The 18,082-nt window shown below is 37.7% G+C and overlaps 1 protein-coding gene across 3 annotated transcripts in view; it reads right to left on the minus strand.

Annotated features, from left to right (window-relative positions):
• The window catches only part of lef1 (lymphoid enhancer-binding factor 1), a 49,700-nt gene extending 37,942 nt beyond the window's left edge, over positions 1-11,758 (minus strand). For all 3 annotated transcript variants that reach the window (XM_067403861.1, XM_067403860.1, XM_067403859.1), the window contains exons 1-3: positions 11,287-11,758; positions 9,686-9,752; positions 8,836-8,963 (exon numbers count right to left, since the gene is read on the minus strand). In XM_067403861.1, the coding sequence (XP_067259962.1) occupies positions 8,836-8,963; positions 9,686-9,752; positions 11,287-11,493 (402 nt within the window). In that variant the 5' untranslated portion in view covers positions 11,494-11,758. The remainder of the gene's footprint in view (positions 1-8,835; positions 8,964-9,685; positions 9,753-11,286) is intronic.
• Positions 11,759-18,082: the final 6,324 nt, after the last annotated feature.

Below are 18,082 nucleotides of genomic sequence, written 5' to 3' on the forward strand. Positions count from 1 at the left end.
ATTTTTCTCAAATGAAATGCTTTAAAAAATGAGAAATACCACCTTTCTGTAATGCAACAGACTAGCAACACGAGTAGCAACTATTATGCAATGAAAATGTGCTTTTTTGTCCACTAGAAATTTGTGGAAAACCCTTTTCAATTTTTTATTTATTAAATGTCTTACAAATGTTGTTTGCATCAACAATATGGCGTGTAGCCCTAAGGTCTATTCTTAACAGGACTGAAACGACATCAATGAGATATTTTAATATTTTAATGCATTTGTGTTTATATAAAATGCTTACCTGCTCGATCATTTGAAATAGAGCTTCAAAACTTCAATATTTCAGGCCATCGCCAAATCTCGGTAACTTACTGATCGCTTCCAGCAATCTTTATGATTTTACACACAGCCAGTCCACGACGTACACTACAAAATTTAGAATACACCTGCTAAGTGTACATTTTACAATAATAGTGTAATAAAAAGTATGAAATAACACTTCTGGACTGACAATGTTTTAAAATTAATTTCTTTTATTTTAATGTTTAATAAAAGTAACTATCAAGATTTCCATTTAATGGGTTAGTTCACCCAAAAATGAAAATTTTGGTGAAATCCAAAAGCTTTCTGATCCACCATAGAAAGCAATGCAATTACCACTTTCAAGGTCCAGAGAGGTAGTAAAGACATCATTAAAATAATCCATGTGAACACAGTGGTTCAACCTTAATTTTATGATGCGATGAGAATATGTTTTGTGTGCAAAAACAAAACAAAAATAACTTTATTCAACAATCTCTTCTCTTCCCAGTCAGTCTCCTATGCTGTTGACGTAGTGAACGCAGTGCAGCGCTTCCGGGTTCAACGTCAAAACGACGATCAGTATCTTTCTGGGCCTTGAAAGTGGTAATTGCATTGCTTTCTATGGAGGTGTCAGAGAGCTCTCAGATTCAAAAATATCTTCATTTGTGTTCTGAAGATGAACGAAGGTCTTACGGGTGTGGAACGAAATGAGAGTTATAAATGACAGAATTCATTTTTGGGTGAACTAACCCTTTGAAATAAAAGTCTATATTAGGTCACCGTTTCACTATTTTTAAAATCCTTTTGCCTTCCCTGCATTATTTTAAATGGTGTGAGTTTCATGTAGTCTCTCAATTAATAGTCATAAAATCCACAAAAGATTCTAAATTTAAAATATTGTTTAGATAAAGTACAGCATGTCACACACATCACAGGTTCTTAACTTCCCAAAAGTATTTAACATCAACTAGACATGTGTCTACAAAACTTATTTCAAACATTTAAGCATAAGGCTTCAGATCAAAAGGTTTTTAATATCTTGAGAAACAAAGTCAAGTTTGTCCAGAATTTCGACGGTAGTGTTCGCAGGCCTAACATCAGTATAGTGTAGTCTCAAACAAAGATGTAAATCTAATTTTATTATTACCTATGCATATCCTTTGGGAGGCACAGATGCTGTTAATAACCACTGCAGTGGTTGCAAGAAGTTGGTGCAAGGCGCACAAAGGCAACGATGAACAAACGCAGTCTTGCGGAGTATTTTTATAGGTTTCATCATCCAGCATCAAACAACTGAGGAAAGTAAACAAAGTGCTACTCATCTCAGGTCTCATTTCCACAACCAGAGAAACAGAGAGCATATCATACAACAAAATAGGGGGTGAATAATAGCAGATGTCCTAAAAAAAGTGTGTATTTGAACATGCAGTCTCATATAAGGGGCTCTATATATTTTTGAAGGGCCCTTCAGCAATAAATGAACACTCCACATGGGCTCAAATCAATTAGCGATAGGAAAAAAAACATCACAATGCAGGTCTGTTCAGATCAGTAACAGTAATGCAGAAGGCCAGATTCAGAGATGAAAGATCAGATCAAAGGAGCAGAGCAGTCAATTTGTCTGATGAACCTTATTAACAATAGGCTGAGATGAGGGGGCACTGGTAATGGTTACGGTTTATGTAGTTTGTGTAAACCATGATCGAGGCATGAACATGGGAGAAAACAAGAATGGAGTAGTATATAAATATATATTATAGTTATAGTTTATGTATTTGGAAGAAGTCTTTTTGCCAAGGCTGCATTTATTTGATCAAAAATACAGCAAAAACATAAATATTACAATTTGAAAATATTATAATTTAAAATATATTTTTTAATTTTCATATATTTTAAAATGTAATTTATTCCTGTGATGCAAAGCTGAATTTTCAGCATCATTACTCCAGTCTTCAGTGTCACATGATCCTTCAGAAATCATTCTAATATGCTGATTTGATGCCCAAGAAACATTTCTTATTATTATCAATGTTGAAACAGTTGTGTTGCTTCATATTTTGTAGAAATCATGATACATTTTTTCAAGATTCTTTGATGAATAGAAAGTTCAAAAAGAACAGCATTTGTTTGAAATAGAAATATTTTATAACATTATAAATGTCTTTACTGTCACTTTTGATCAATTTAAATGCATCCTTGCTGAATGAAAATAATTTCTTTTAAAAAAAATCTATATAAAATATATAAAAATAACTTAAAATAATTTTTGTAAATTATTCAATTTTTATACAAAATTTGTTTACATAAAGCATTTTTATATATTTTATTGTTTTTAATATAAATTAATTATAAACATACAGTACATATTTACAAATAAATTTCAGAAATTGTGTACATATCTCATTTGCCATTATTAAATGAATCATGTAATGTACACTTTTAAAAAAATGTCAGTTTTTCTACTACAAAATGTCACATGTAATTCAATGTGTTACTTGCCGTTTCTTTGCAATAGTTTGAAAATTTACAAGCAATTTCTGAGAGAAAGTTGTTTATACACCATTTTCTTTTCAGTGTAGCCTATATATTGCCATCACAGTTGGGCTACAGGCCACCCTCCTCTATGGGCCACAAAAAATGTGTTTATGTCGCCATCATCATCTTAAGTAAGTGTATTTTGCACAAATTGGACACCTCTAGGGGCAAGACAGTTTCCCTGTTTCAGTCTAATGTGGGAAAGCCTTGAGGTTGGGGGCGGGTGTGTTGGGGTTTCGGAGGGGGCAGAACCGGGCACACGCTCCACTACAATAGCCGAGCCTCGTTAGCTCCGTAGCAATCCCACCGCCTACGCCACACCAAAACATCGCCGACATAAATATGGGGACATCTGCAAGGGTAATCACTGCATTGTGCTCCCATTTTCTGCTCTGCTGGACGGCAACAGGGCAGCCTGCTTTTCAACACCTCTCCCCTCCCTCCCTCCACTGGCCCTCCCTTCCCCGGCCTGGGCTCCGTTTCTGAGGTCAAAGTCCCTCAGGTAACAAAACCCCCTGAGACTTGTGCTGAATTACAAGTAATTACTCCCACAATCTGATTGATTTTGGCCCGAATAGGGCAAAAGGACACCTTTAACTTCCTGCCGCCCTCCTTCAGTGTATCTTTGTCACATTTTTTTTTTTTAATTCGCCTTTCTCCCCCCCAATCCTCATCCATTTCTATGCACAACAACCCCCTCTAATTCCCCTCACTCACCCTCCCCTCCCTCTCTCTCTCTCTCTCTCCAGCGCTCACGAAACGAAGCCAAGACTCTTCATCTAGTAGGAGGCAGAAGGCTTTGAAGAGATCAAAGCCAAGGCCGCGAGCAGTTGTGCGCCCTGGGAATACGCCGCAGCTCTCTGCTCCACAGCCCCCTTTTTCCAGCGTCATGTCGGATTGCAGCTGGATTGCATTTCGCCAGTTTTCTTAATGCTCTCGGTTTTGACTTTGACATCACTGATCCCCCCCAACACACACACACACACACACACACCTTCAACACAAACGAGAGAAAAAGGAAGACAGAAAAAGACAAAAACAAGGGAGCGAAGGAGAGAAATCAAAGAGAGCAAAGTTAAAACGAAAAAGCTGGAAAAGAAAGGAGTAAAAAAGGAGGAGAGGGAGCAAGAGAGATTGACAGGGTGATTTTTATTTTCACAACTCCATAATTGGCCAGTTCAAAGGCGGATGAAAAAAAGAAGCATTTGTTTTCAATTCTGCGGCAGATATGAAAGGAGCGACAAACTTTTATGAGTTTCCCAAAAATTAAAGGCAGGCTCTTTTCACATTCAAAGAACAGGGTGTTTTTTATGGCCAAGACCACACAAAAAGAGCTGATAGCAAAGCCCTCCCCTCCCATCCACTGCAAACATGAGTTGACTGACTGACTATGAGATGCCGAAAGAGTCAGAGAAATCGGAGGCAAAGGGAGGGTTCGGTGAGCAACACAAAGAGAGGGAGTGAGTGCATGCAAGAAACTGGGGGGGGGGAGGCTGTATCTATACATCCATTAAACAGCCTTGCTAATAAAGCCTGGTGGCGAGCCATCTTTGTACTGTAATTCAGAGAAGCCCTTTACCAAACTCCTACACGAGGGAGCATGAATATTTCAGTGGCGTCTGATTCATGGAGCATGTGAAGCTCTTTTGCCCCCACATACACAAACAGCCTGACAAAAAAAAATAATGAGCTTCAGAAAAATATGAAAAAAGTGGAACCTAGTGGCACAGAGCCTCTATTGATCAGTAAAAAGCAGTGCAAATGAAGTTCAGGGATGCGTGTACACAAACACAATGCGGTTTCAATCACTGTCACTGATGAATTTCTCTTGAGATGACGAAGGTTTGACAAGACGCTTAACTTGACTGTTTTGGCGTTTCTACGCAGCAAAATTAGCAATACTACACAATTTTCAACGGTTATACAACTAGCGTGATTTGATAGAAGAGGGTTACTGACACGCATTGAATGTCACTTCTCAAACAAACAATTGTAAAATGAGAAAAACATGGGGATTTCAAGTCATTCGAGAGTCGAGACTAAATGAGATTTAAATGACACTGGGAATGAGAATACTACTAAATGAAGCGACAAACATTAAATGAAAAGGAGTAAAAAAAAAAATACTTAAATAAGAAGTGCAAAAGAAAAACAACCCAAACTGGGACAACAGCGTCAGCTACTATTGTCAAAATAAAGCAGGGTTTAAAGAGGCCGCTGGAGGTCACAGCCAGGCCTGGAGACATAACATGCAGGAAAAGTGATGACAACTGTGATGCGAAGACAAAACACAACGTTGCACTTCACTTGCACATGCCCTCAGGATCCTCTCAACAGGTGCTACTGCTGGATCGCAGAATAGCTGTGCATTAAAAAGTCAAGAAAAAAAAACACTCATGTGTTCAAGCCTGTTCAAAGCCCGCTCGAAAATGATAATTTTAGGATATAAACTTGGCATTCTATATTATAAAAATTGATGAATTTTACATTTAGCAGATAGTTTAATCCAAAGCGACTTACAAAGAGGAACAAAACCAATGCCAATATGACAGCATTGCTTGAATACACACAAAAGCAATTTAATTTGGGTGTTCTGGACAAGAATTTCAGAGTTTGTAGAGTCTCCTACTATGAAGACAATTACAATTAGCGAATTTCAGTGGGTCTCTTGACATTAATAATTCGGGGGTGGTGAAATGCCCCATGAGGGCAAACCATTGAGAGAAAAAAATAAATAAATAAATAAATAAAATAAAATCACCTAATAACACTGCCAGCCTTTTTTGCTTTGTAAATCCGACACATGGATTCAATATGGCTGTGGTAACCGGCCGATGTAAACAGAGTATCAATGGCCCTCTGTTTGAAAACCCTGGGTCTGTACCAGTGCACTTCAAAGGGCCGTGGGCTGCTGAAATCTGCGAGGTCTAGGCCATGCTGGTGTTCAGACCTGCTCAGCAGATGATATGGCTACTTGTTTGCCCCTTATCACCCATGTGTGGGGGCGGTTCGCTTTACTTGCCTTCATCAAAGGATGACATGTTATGTGTTTAAAGTATGTGCTAAGAGTGTTAGGAAGGCATATGGGTGAGTTTAGAAGTTCAAAAGTGTTGATTATGACGTAAATAATAATGCAAATCCTGAAAACTATGAAGTGCAAGACATAAATAATGTTAAAAAAAAACAAACACAAGGGCTGCTGGGAACTGTAGTTTCTTCGAATGGTGAACAGAGTGAGAGTAGATGATCCAGCTGTGTGAAATCTCTTTAGGCAAAGCCAGGGTTTGGGGGGGTTTGTGATTCCACGGCATGTCCACACCGAGAGATCCGTCACATCCCACATCAAAGCAGGCCGAGTGTGAGTGTATATCTTGGGTCGGTTCTCCCCGAGCTCCACTGCCAGAGGCCAGTCAGGATGGGGGAGGAAAACAGCACAAGGACAGAAGTTGCTCCACCAGCAGCTCCAGCACATGTACTACAGTAGCCGTACATACATATGGCGAGCAAGCTACCCATCAAACCAGCCTTTACGAGATAGAAGTCTGACTGCAACCAACAAATAATAAATTAACCTACTTTCCATGCACTTAATTTTTTTTAAGATTTTCAAAATGTTAATTTGTATTTTTTTCTAAATTCACAAATGCTCTTCTCTGAGACTTTTTTCACACCAAATGTGAATATTTGCCGCAAACATAACTTATATGCTACTTGCAACGGTGCCCAGTGACAAAGTTTGTATTCTTTGACGATCAAGTCAAAACTTCACACCCAAATATACATAAGCTTTGAATCTGAAATCACAGCTAAAACAAAAAAAAACGCAGTATGCAAACCACTATACTGGAGTAAATTTGGCTGATATTCAGCGACACCTATTATACATGGGAAAATATGGTTTTTGTTTAACTTCATAACCAAATATAAAAAAGCTTTGAATCCGAAATCGCAGAAAAAAAAAAAAAAAAAAATGCAGTTTGCAAACCACTATACTGGAGTAAATTTGGTTGATAATCATCTCCACCTATACATGGAGAAATATGGTTTTTGTTCAACTTCACAACCAAACATACATAAGTTTTGAATCCAAAATCGCAGCTAAAAGAAAAAAAATGTGGTAAACAAACCACTATACTGGAGTACATTTGGTTGATATTCAGCTCCACCTATTATACATGGGGAAATTTGGTTTTCTTTTCACTCATTTAGACAAAGGCATTAACTAACTTATGGATCAAAGGTCAAACATGTAACATCTCAAACACTTTTAGTGAGATGAAACTTTTTGCTCAAACTTTAAATAATCCAATTTAAGATGAAGTAACGAAAGAGAAGGGATGGAGAACAGATTAAACAATTCAATGAAATCCAGGACCCCATCACCCCATTCTTCTCTCCAACTGATTAAAAGGGCCCGAGATAAGCGGAACTACATGAAACGTCCCGGCGCGAGGGAAATCATTTCAAAAGGAGGAAATGCCTAGGTTGTCCTAATTCCCAATTCACTATTTCATACTAATGTTAAAATATTATAACTTCAAAGCTACAGGCACCAGAGACAATACAGCCCCAGTGTTTACCTGGAAACATTATCTGCTGACCCCAAGTTAGTCATCTCAAAGGAACCCTGGATGCCATTTCCAGATGTCGTCTATCAGATTAGAGCAACATGTAGAGCTTTCATGGATCACTAAGCACCATGATGCCAATATCCACTACTGTTGGGGGGCTGGAGAACATTGTACTCGTACGGTTGACGTTTCACCAGCTAGCAACAACACACACACACACAAGAAAAATGCTGACCACCAGAATTGTCTGCTTCATGACTGGGTGGGAGTTCAGGCACTGGAATGTCATAGCCAATGGAAATCAATCCAAACTTCAGGGGAATGAAGGGGGGAGGAAGGAGGGGGGGGGGGGGGGGGACGAAGATGCCTTTGATCTTGCTGAAAACCGATCCCAGACCTTGGAGATACTGTGTCCGAATATTTGAGCCACCACAAAGGAGAGAAAGAGACAACAGACGGAGGAGCTTGAGGAAATGGATCTGGCATGATTGCGTTTTTATTGCACACAGAGTAAAAAAAGGAAATTCAGGTAAGTTGCAAATGGCTGCAGATTTCTGCAACAACTCTGCAAAATCATTGTCAAGTACGAGTGGAAAAAATCTGCTATTATTTGTGGATTTTATTGTACGTCCCAAGCAAAAGGCTTTAAACCACAAAGGATGTGTGACTACCTTGCTGACCCAAAGACGTTTTTGTGTTTGCCAATAAACTGCTTAACCACATCTTGTTGTGTAACAATGTATATGCTTAAGTAATAAAAAATGCTTAAGGAGAACTAAACGATAAAAATGTTAACCAAGTCATAACTATTTATCCCAAATGCTTTGATCAATTACAGATCAATCTTCTGTTTGGCGACCGTCACCACAGCGGCGAGCAAAACCGAACCATAATCGCACAGCCGCAGACTGATAAAGGAGCTGAATTCAGAGCTGTGCAAACAATGGATGAGATGAGCTCAGCGGAGAAAGCCCTCTCTCTCATCGGGCTCACAGACTGCCTGCAGCGGCCGTCTCTTCCAGGCACCAGTCAACTGCCAAACAGGGAGTCTTAACCACACAAAAACTACCAAACAGGATTAGGGTGGACAGCTGCTAGCGTATCCACCATCTTTTTCTTTTTTTTTATAAACCCCCTCCTTCCATCAGCGGTTGTTTTATAGAATAATCGAGAGGGTAAAGTTCTATACATTTATCCATAAGAGTGCAAGTCCCAAAACAATAATGCAAATATTGCTGTTTTTTTTTTTTTTTTTTATCTGCAACGTTGAAAAGTATAGACAGTACGAGCAGATATGGATATGGGTCACAGCATTAGTCACAGACACGCCGCCAATCGGCAACTAACATCATAACCCCGAACTGCGTGAGGGAAGATAAAATGAAGTTGTGAAAAATGTCACTGGTTGGACGGCGAGGGATCGGCACAGGAAAACACTCACCGTTCTGGGAATGGGAGGCGAGAGAGAGCCGTTGTTCATGTAGGGTTCATTGTTCATATTGGTCATCATGATGTATCCTGGGTAACTGGGGTACGGGTGGCCTTTACTGTACATGTCTTGGTGCTTGCCTGTTAAGAGAATACAATTCAACTTGAATTAATAAGAGGCAAGATTTAAAATTTATTTTAAGTAATATTTTATGTGGTCCAGTCACTATTAAAAAAAAAAAAAAAACTTTCAGTGCCAATTTACAATGAATAACCAAATTTGTAAAAATGCATGAAATTCTAGCTAAACAGGAAACCAAGAAGGTATCTTAAAATGGGGCAGCCGTTTTGAGGCCACTGAAGTGTTTAGCTGAAAATTTGCATCCTAATTCACAGCAAGCAGAGAACAAAGGGCAAAAGACAATCAAGTCACTTCACTGTGACCCCAGCGCCCTGCTCGGCGTAAAAAAGACCCGGGTGCAAACAGAGATCAAATGAACTCCGGGCAATCACAGCAACATGCTGCTCTTGACAATAGAGTCTCAGACGGTGTGTTTGGAGGCCAGCGTGTCACAGGAAGATGGGGCACTTCCCTGGCACGTGTCATTACGTGTCGACAACAAACACACTGTGGGCTGTGAAATTCCCTTCACAAAGCCAGCATGATCAATGAAAAGAATGAATACCAGCATATTTATTAAAAATAGCATCTTGTATTCATTAGAATTTCTTTGCAAATGTTTTTACATAACAGAATGAAAATGCCATGATTTTGTAAAAGCATGCTTTAAGAAAAAAAAAAAAGTGCATCACTGAATCAAAGAATTAATAATAATACACAATTTTTCCCAAGCCAGACTTACCATCGTCCGGATGTTCCCTGTGCTTGTCGTGGTAAGAGTCTGGTGTTATTTGGGACTGTCTAGCTGCCTGTTCAAAAATGCAGGAGAGAGATATTAACAGCTTAATTTCTGATGTGCAACGTATTTTTGATGTGGAATTCAAGGCTTTATCTGAAGTAAAACTGCTCAACCCTAAAACAAAAGCTGACAAAATAAAGCATGCTTTGATCATATTTTTAGCAGAAGGCATACATAAGGAAAAGATAACTTGAGTTTTTTTGTACATTGATTAACTCAGTCATTTTCTCTCTGCTGTGGAGTCTGACCACAAATGCGGTCGGTATCTTGAGGAAGGAAAAAGAAAGGCTTCGCTACTATTCTCGTTCACTCCGCATTATGAATCAGAAGTGCCGGGAAATAAACTCCATTTGGAGTTCAGCTCCCTCTGGGTGCCTTCCAGCGGAGTGAGGATCTGCACTGCTTTCCCAATTAACATTCAGCCCGTCAGTTTGTTCTTTCTCATGTCATGCTGTAACCCTTCATGCTGTTGATGCCAGGAGGAAATACATTTCATTAATAAAGCCAAGCATCTTATTATTCTTCAGTTCATTTTACTTGATGCACATGACCAAGTAATGGGAAATTTAAAAAAAAGCAAAAAGAGAGAAACAAAAATAAACTGAAACGAGATTACACCAGCATACTAATCTGACAACTGCTTCACAAAATTCAGATGGATATACAGAGCCATTTTGTTTCATTTGGATAATTATTTACTATTTCCTTTGTGTGAAAATGCAATATGTAATTGAACAAGGACAGGCAAATTCATTTGTCGCCATTATAAATGGGGTACACTGATTTTTAATACATATTAAAAATAAATATTAATAAAATAAACATTAAAAACAAATACCATATTAAAAAAAATAAGCATATTGCAGTTTTGTGGCTATTTGTAAAAGAGTATCACAAAAAAAAAACAATCAGAGCTGTTTCAGAAATATTAAAATATCTGCATATTGCAGCCTATCTGGCATAATTTCCTGAATAATTATTAATAATCACAAAAATTGCAATAACAACAACAATATTTACCATTGTTATAGTAGATGTAGCCTAGTAGTATTGCAATATTATATTTACAATAGGTTTAACAATTGTTGAATAAACTGAATAAATATCTCTTATTAAAATTTCAAATAAATCTGTTGAATAGCTACTATTTTTTGTGATCAGTAAAAGGAAATATTGATCAAAAATGCCTTCTTTGAAAAAAAAAATGACAGTGGGTTAAAAAAAATGAATACTGTCATAAAAATCGAAACAAATAAAAAAGCATTAATTTTCTTTGTGATCAATAAAGAAAATTATGATAATAGAGGCCCTTTTAGTGTTTTTGTCTCGCTTAAATAAGGACTCTGTAGGTCAAAATAAGTTTGTTGACTTTAACACGTGTAGCACTACCATTTAAACCATCCACACACACTCTAACAGAACAGAGGTTAAAATATCAACATGACACTTAATGTTGAAAACAAATCCCAACTTCCCAACAGCTGGACCCATGAAGTTTCACTGAGATTGTTCAGGACCTTCACGTGCGTTTGAGGTGTACTCACGTCGTGATTGTTACTGTTGGGACTGATTTCTGTCTCGTTGACCAGAGATGACTTGATCTCCGCTAAGTCTCCCTCCTCCTCGGAGTGGCTGATCTCCGCGAAGATCTGCTCCTTCTGAGGGTCTCCCTCGTCTTTGAACGGGATCATTTCATCGGTGGCGCAGAGCTCCGGGTCCCCGCCGCCTCCTCCACCTGACAACTGCGGCATTTCTCGGGTGATTGAAAGTCCTCCTCACCCTACAAACGCCCGGAAAGCGAACGCGTGAGACAGAAACCCCCGTATACTTTCAGCTCGCGCACTCCAAACACGCGCGAGAGTGTTTGGTCAACTGCAGCAAGAGCGCGCGACCGGCGAAACACTCGAGAATCCAGAGGGGAAATGAATGTAGCGGCGCTGAATGTTTTAAAAAGTTAAAGTACAGTTCCTTGGGTGATTTTAAAAGCAAGAGTCAGAAGTTAAAGTTCAGATGAACGCAGGACAATTCTGACTGTTTAAAAAAAAAACCGACTCAAAAAAAAAAAAGTGCTGGAGTTCAGATGCTGTGTGTCATTCCCGTTTGGTTTCTTGGGTAAAAAGGTGTCCCTCTTCAGAAATGAGCTCAGCAGAGACTGAGAGTAATGTTGGGCTGGAGAGAGTGTAGTGCTGTACTCCTCCCCCTGATCTCTGACTGACTATAGAGATGAAAGGCAAGCCGCCGCTTTGATTGACACCTCACACACGCGCGCGCGCGCACACACACGCACATACATTGACTTGACACTCCTGAGGAAAGTAAAGGGGGATTTTATACGTTTCATCCAACAAAAATGGACAGAGAGAGAGAAAAAATGTGTAGGTTCATGTTTCAGATTCATTTTGGAGCGGTTGGAAACGAAAACAGTGTCGTAACAACGTCAGTTTAACCAATTAGAAAGGAGCTGCTGGATCATAAGCGATATAAAATATTTAGGATTTACAGGAAACATCTGAAGTGATTTGTGAACATGTTAATGAATGTTAAATGACAGAATGGTTTCATGCGAATCAGCAGGTCCTTTTGTTTAATTCGATAATATCGAGACGAGCTTTTCATGTTTGAAACATTTTCCATACTTATATTGAACCCACAAGGATGCACAACATTGTATAGGCATCTTATGGTATTAAATATGTATTTATATTTTTGTTTCCACGTTTTATGTACCATGTTTGAATTGAAATGATTAAAATTAAATGTGTGGAATGGCTGATAACATAGGCTAATATATAATTATTAATTAAGTGCATATTTAATGATAAGTACATAATAAGTACATTTAATTTGTTTAGTGTTTCAACAGCACATTTGTGCTTCTTTTAGATTTATGAACTAATCAGTAGAAAATAATAGCAGAGAAATATTAGATTATATCAATATTTAAAACATGTTTTTGCATTTTTAAAATGATCATAATAAATTATCATTTGAATAAAAAACATAAATGCTAAAAAACAACATAAAAATAGAGAAAAACACCTCATGGAATAGGCTATGAGCTTATAATCAATTATCTGCACTGGCTTGCAAAGGGTGAAATCAAAGATGCAAAAATGTAAATACATTAATTTTTTTTTAAAGCAACAGTATAATCGAGGATGAGATTGTGTTTAAAAAAAATCTAGGAAGTTGTTTTTATCTCTTAGTCATATTGTGAAATCAATTTTCTCATGCATATTGCTTAATTTAATGAATACTTGAAGTTGACCTGACTTCTTTTGTTCTCAAGGTAATCTAAATTTACATTTTTCATTTATAAAACATACACTGTATAATCATCCTATGTTTGATATGCCACGTTTTTGTAATTTCACTTGATCTTAGGTGTCACTTTCGAGCATACATAACGAATTATTTCTATTCCATACGAGTAACCTTTGCCAAAAATGCATATTGTGTATCATGCTCTAAAATTTCATGAGGAACATTTGATTGAAATACATTTAATTAATCAATGACATAGCCTTATAATAGCCTAAATTATACAATACCTCCCGCAAACTGTTTAAAAAAAAAAAAAGTCTTCCCAAATCTTATTATCAGCAGATTTTATTTGAAAACACAAGTTAGATTAATTTAACAATTTTAGTCAAATGATCATATTAAGCAGATTTTATGAATTAGTTATGATGAATAAAGCATAAATGTGAACAGCTACAAAATTACTGCTAGCGAGATTTAAATATATAAAACAGATAAATTCAAGGAGCCCTCCCTCAGTGTAGCAGAAAACAAGAAAGGGGAAGAAAAACATTGGGAAGTGTTTCTGCGGCTTGCGTGAGAATAAGTTTGGAGTAGGAGGCAGATCTTTATAAAGCAGGCGGAGGTGGGGTCAGTGGGCGGAGCCGTGGCTGCCTTTGATCTGGCGGCGGCGGCCTCTTTCATCCCCAGCCTTTGTATGACCATATATGGTGTGAGGATGGAGACGGGCCAACATTTCCACGCGCGCCTTCATCCCAGCTGAGAGGGAAAGCGACGGTTCTCTTCCGGGTAAAGGAGACACAGCGAGAAAGATCAAAGGCTTTGGATTTGGAACCCGAATGTGGAATCAAGAGAGAGAGAGAGAGAGAGAAGGGAGGGAGAGACGGGACTGGCCGCATTCCAGAGTGTAGCGGAAAACTGAGCCTTAAACACACACACACTCGCGCATTCACTTACTGAGACTGGCTCCTGGGATAACAATCGAACCTTTCAGTTTTTAAATGTAATGTATGCATAGCAGGACAGATGTGTTGTTATTGTAAACTGTGTGGATTTATTTTAATGCACGGTTATTTAAATGTAAGGCTGTAATTCCATAGCCCGGAGCCAGCAAAACATTTATTATTTTAAAATCACAGATTCTTGACAATTATTAAATGTGTCTACACTGACAAGATTTTTAATTAAGTCAAACAAACTTGTTTTTAGTATAAAAAAACAATAGAGCTAAATAATTTTTATATAATGCATGTTAGAATTCTGTCCTCAGTATTAATCTATAGATTGATTATATATTCAGGCACATATAGACCTAACATGAATGCACAGTAAGTTGCTTTAAAAAAATGATGCCAAATGAATAAATGTGAATGAATAGCTGCTTGAAAACAAAAGGACAATTACATACACGAAACGCACATTAACCTGACAGGCTGGTTTCTATAAGACAATCTAACCTTATTGTAAAGTTGATTTATTTTAATACATTTGTTTTAATGTAAGGCTGCATATGAAATGCATTAAAACTGCCAGAAATATCAAAACAGGCACTTAACCACCTTATTCCTGACGAGCATACTGCGTTTTGAATTATGGGTGGCATTTCCGGTTTGGGGAACTTCCTTTAAAAGACTGAAATGAATAATTTCAAATCATAAGGTTTCCATATAGGCTACAAATAAAGCGTATCTGTCAGATTTACTGAATGTACTGTCAGTTTTCCTTCATGTTTTATTTTCAGACATCATGAGAATAACCCTGGTATTTTAACGTGACATATTATAATAAGAATATCTATGGCAAGAGCTCGTTTCAGTCACTGCATTCAAAGTCCCTTTAAAACAAGTTATTTTACTCGGCGGCCATCTTTGAAACGACTCTCTGGCATGCAAGTGCGGATTCTATCTCTTTGAATGGGGAAACATCAAATAATCCAAGCTTTAGATTAAATTTCATATTTGAAATCACCAATGGACTCTGACAACAACTGTCTCATAAGTTTTGTTTCTAAACGCTTGCATCATGACAAAAAAAGGGCATTTTTAAGGGATCAATTAATGCGCATGCACAGTCCTCCTATGTCGCGTCTTTAAAAAAAGCGCGCGTCGCGATGACTTTAACAATCGGCGATTGGCTGTTATTTAGAAGGCGGGACATATTCCGCCATTTTCTCCCATTCATAAAAATAAATGTGCACAGTATTTCTTTATAAAGTCTTTGATTCTATTCCTCATGATTAGCCTATTTTCTTTTTTCTCTTTGCATTCTGCTATAATGGTATGAAAAAGAACAACATATAGGCCTACTGCACATTTGTGGTCTGTTCTTCCCGATTTAATTTACAATATATCCCATTAATAATTTACTGGAATGCATTCTCGTTTTTCACCTCAAATCCTGAAATCTCTTTCCAGGTTTGTTTTCACAGGTAAATACAATTTTTTTATCTGTAAAAATGACAGAAATCACTTGGAAATAGTATCATGCAATGCTTAAGTTAATATTTTGATTACTAGAGTGATATTAAACCCGTCCGTTATTGCTGTGGAAAGAATCGTGCTTTTGGGATTATTCGTGTTCTGTTGAAAGTAGCCTTGTTGATAGTTTTACAGTTTTAAATGTCCTTTTAATGTTCGGTGGTTGAAGGGTGAGTAGAATAATCTCATCTCATTGTACCCAGTTTTAAAAAAACGCATTATTGCGTTCATAGAGTGAGCCTTTCACTGATTGTTTACAGTTTAACGGAAGTTACACCCATAATTCGCGTCATGATGCGTAGGATCAAGGTGGAGTAAAACTCTTGGACAGTCACCAAAAAGCCTAGACATTAATAGGATTTTTAACTTCAAATATAGAAATTATTGATGTATTTTTAGTAAAATGTAGGTCTAATTACATTTGTGCATATAGAAACAACATGCTGTAATTCTGTCATCAAAATTGACAAATCACAGATTGATGGCCAGAAAAATTCTCTTAAAAACTGATAGCCTATTTCCAGGACGTACACATGCTGATGAAATGTATACAATAAATACATTAGTACTTTTAATAAAAGTACAGTATCTGGCAAATGAATAAATGTTAATTAATGAAATGAAGTGCATTTTCCAGTTTCATGAAGCACAAAGTTTTAATGCAATTTAGTCAAAGATCATTCTCTGTATGGGAAGCCAGCTCTGTGTGTCTAGAATAATACAGCTCAATAATTTACCCTATTTCCCAACATGAGGATATCTGACCTCATAGTGAGGACAACAACAGACAACTATCCACATTTTAGTGAGACTTCAAAGGAAAACGTACACTGCTTATACATCATTTAAAAGCCGAACATTGTGTCATCACTGGACCTTCGACTGTCAGCAAACATATTAACATACACATCTAAATGTAGCCTGCTTAGCTACATGAATGCACAGCTCTTGCATTTCTTTTACAGTAAACTGTAGGCACAATAATTGCCTTTTTTCTTCAAAAAAGAGAAATATCGTGAAAGAGAAGATCATTTGCATTTCTGTCTTAATGAGTTTGCAGAAGTGACCCTCTGGATCAAACATGAAAAGGAAAGCGTCCTGCTGTGTCCTGACCTGAATTTAGTTGTCTCTCACTCTTCTACTGCATATTGAATGTTATATAACCTTGAAGGACCAGGAATGTATCCATAACACAGCATAATTTATCAGAGCGCAGCTAATCTAGATGGGAATTAGACTGTTAGGTTCAGAAGAGGAACTCAGAAAATATTGCCCTCTTGCTGTGATGCTCATGCATGTATTGCTATTGATCAGGATATGTGGATTAATAATTTGGTTTAACTGTAATCTGAAGGTGGGAATGACCTATATAGTGGGAGGAAAATTCGCTGATTTGGCTTTTAAATTATTAAAATTGTTTCAATACGATATTGAATGTAGATCATTCAAAAAAGTAGGCTACTTTATGCATTTAATCATGTTATTTAGTCTGTAATCTTAAAAGGGTCCTTGATTGTTGTTTCACTTTTATAACATCAGTTAGTGTTTAATGTTGCTTTTAGAGCATAAACAACATCTGCAAAGTTACAACATGTCCAATGCAAAGGGAGCTATTTTCTTTTACAGAAATTGCTTTTTAAGGACTACAACAAATGGCTTGTATATGGACTACAACGAGCTTCTTCCCGGATTGGTGACATCACAAACCCCAAAATTGACATAAACCCCACCTCTGAGAATGCGCAACAAAGGGGGTGAGGCCATGTTGGGCTGCTTTAGAGAAGAGGAAGAGTTGTTTTCGTAGAGTATTGTTGCCATGTCATCGTTTTACGCCGGACTGCTTCACAAATAAGGGTCAATTCAATGCTAGATTTGCACAAAAGATTAACATGATGGCACACGCTAGTCGATGAGTTGAATCAACTCCACCGCATTTACACAAATTTATCCACTAACCATTCAGAAATATCCAGATGCGTTCTAAAAGTTGTAACTTCTTCCTGAGTCTCTCCATCAGTGTCTGACTCCGGTTTGAACAATGTAAGTCTGAACACTGTTACTGACAATCCTCATTTTAGCTGCGTGAGATTCTCCAGTTTTGTTGTTGTTGAGCAACCGAAGCACGAGCTGTTAAAGCTCCGCCCTCTTTTGGAAAGGGGGCAGGGAGCAGCAGCTCATTTGCATTTAAAGGGACGCAAAAATGACGTGTTTTTCTTGACACCCAAATAGGGGCAAATTTGACAAGCTATAATAAATGATCTGTCGGGTATTTTGAGCTGAAACTTCACAGACGCATTCTGGGGACACCAGAGACTTATATTACATCTTGTGTAAAGGGGCATAATAGGTCCCCTTTAAAATCTTAAAGAGGCCATATTATCTTGGTTTTGTTTTTAGGGTCTACTGGAATGGGTTTTCATGCTTGAATGTTCAAAAACACCTTATTTTTCACATATTTGGCATTGTTTCAGCAGTAACGCTCTGTTTGGTTCCTGTCTATATGAAGCCCCTCTTTCTGAAAAGCACAATGTGCTTTGATTGGTCGGCTGGACCAGTGTGTTGTGATTGGTCAATGCTTTGAGCGTGTTTTGAAAATGTCACG

Source organism: Chanodichthys erythropterus, chromosome 12 (genome assembly GCF_024489055.1).
Source record: "Chanodichthys erythropterus isolate Z2021 chromosome 12, ASM2448905v1, whole genome shotgun sequence".
Classification (NCBI taxonomy): Eukaryota; Metazoa; Chordata; class Actinopteri; order Cypriniformes; family Xenocyprididae; genus Chanodichthys; species Chanodichthys erythropterus.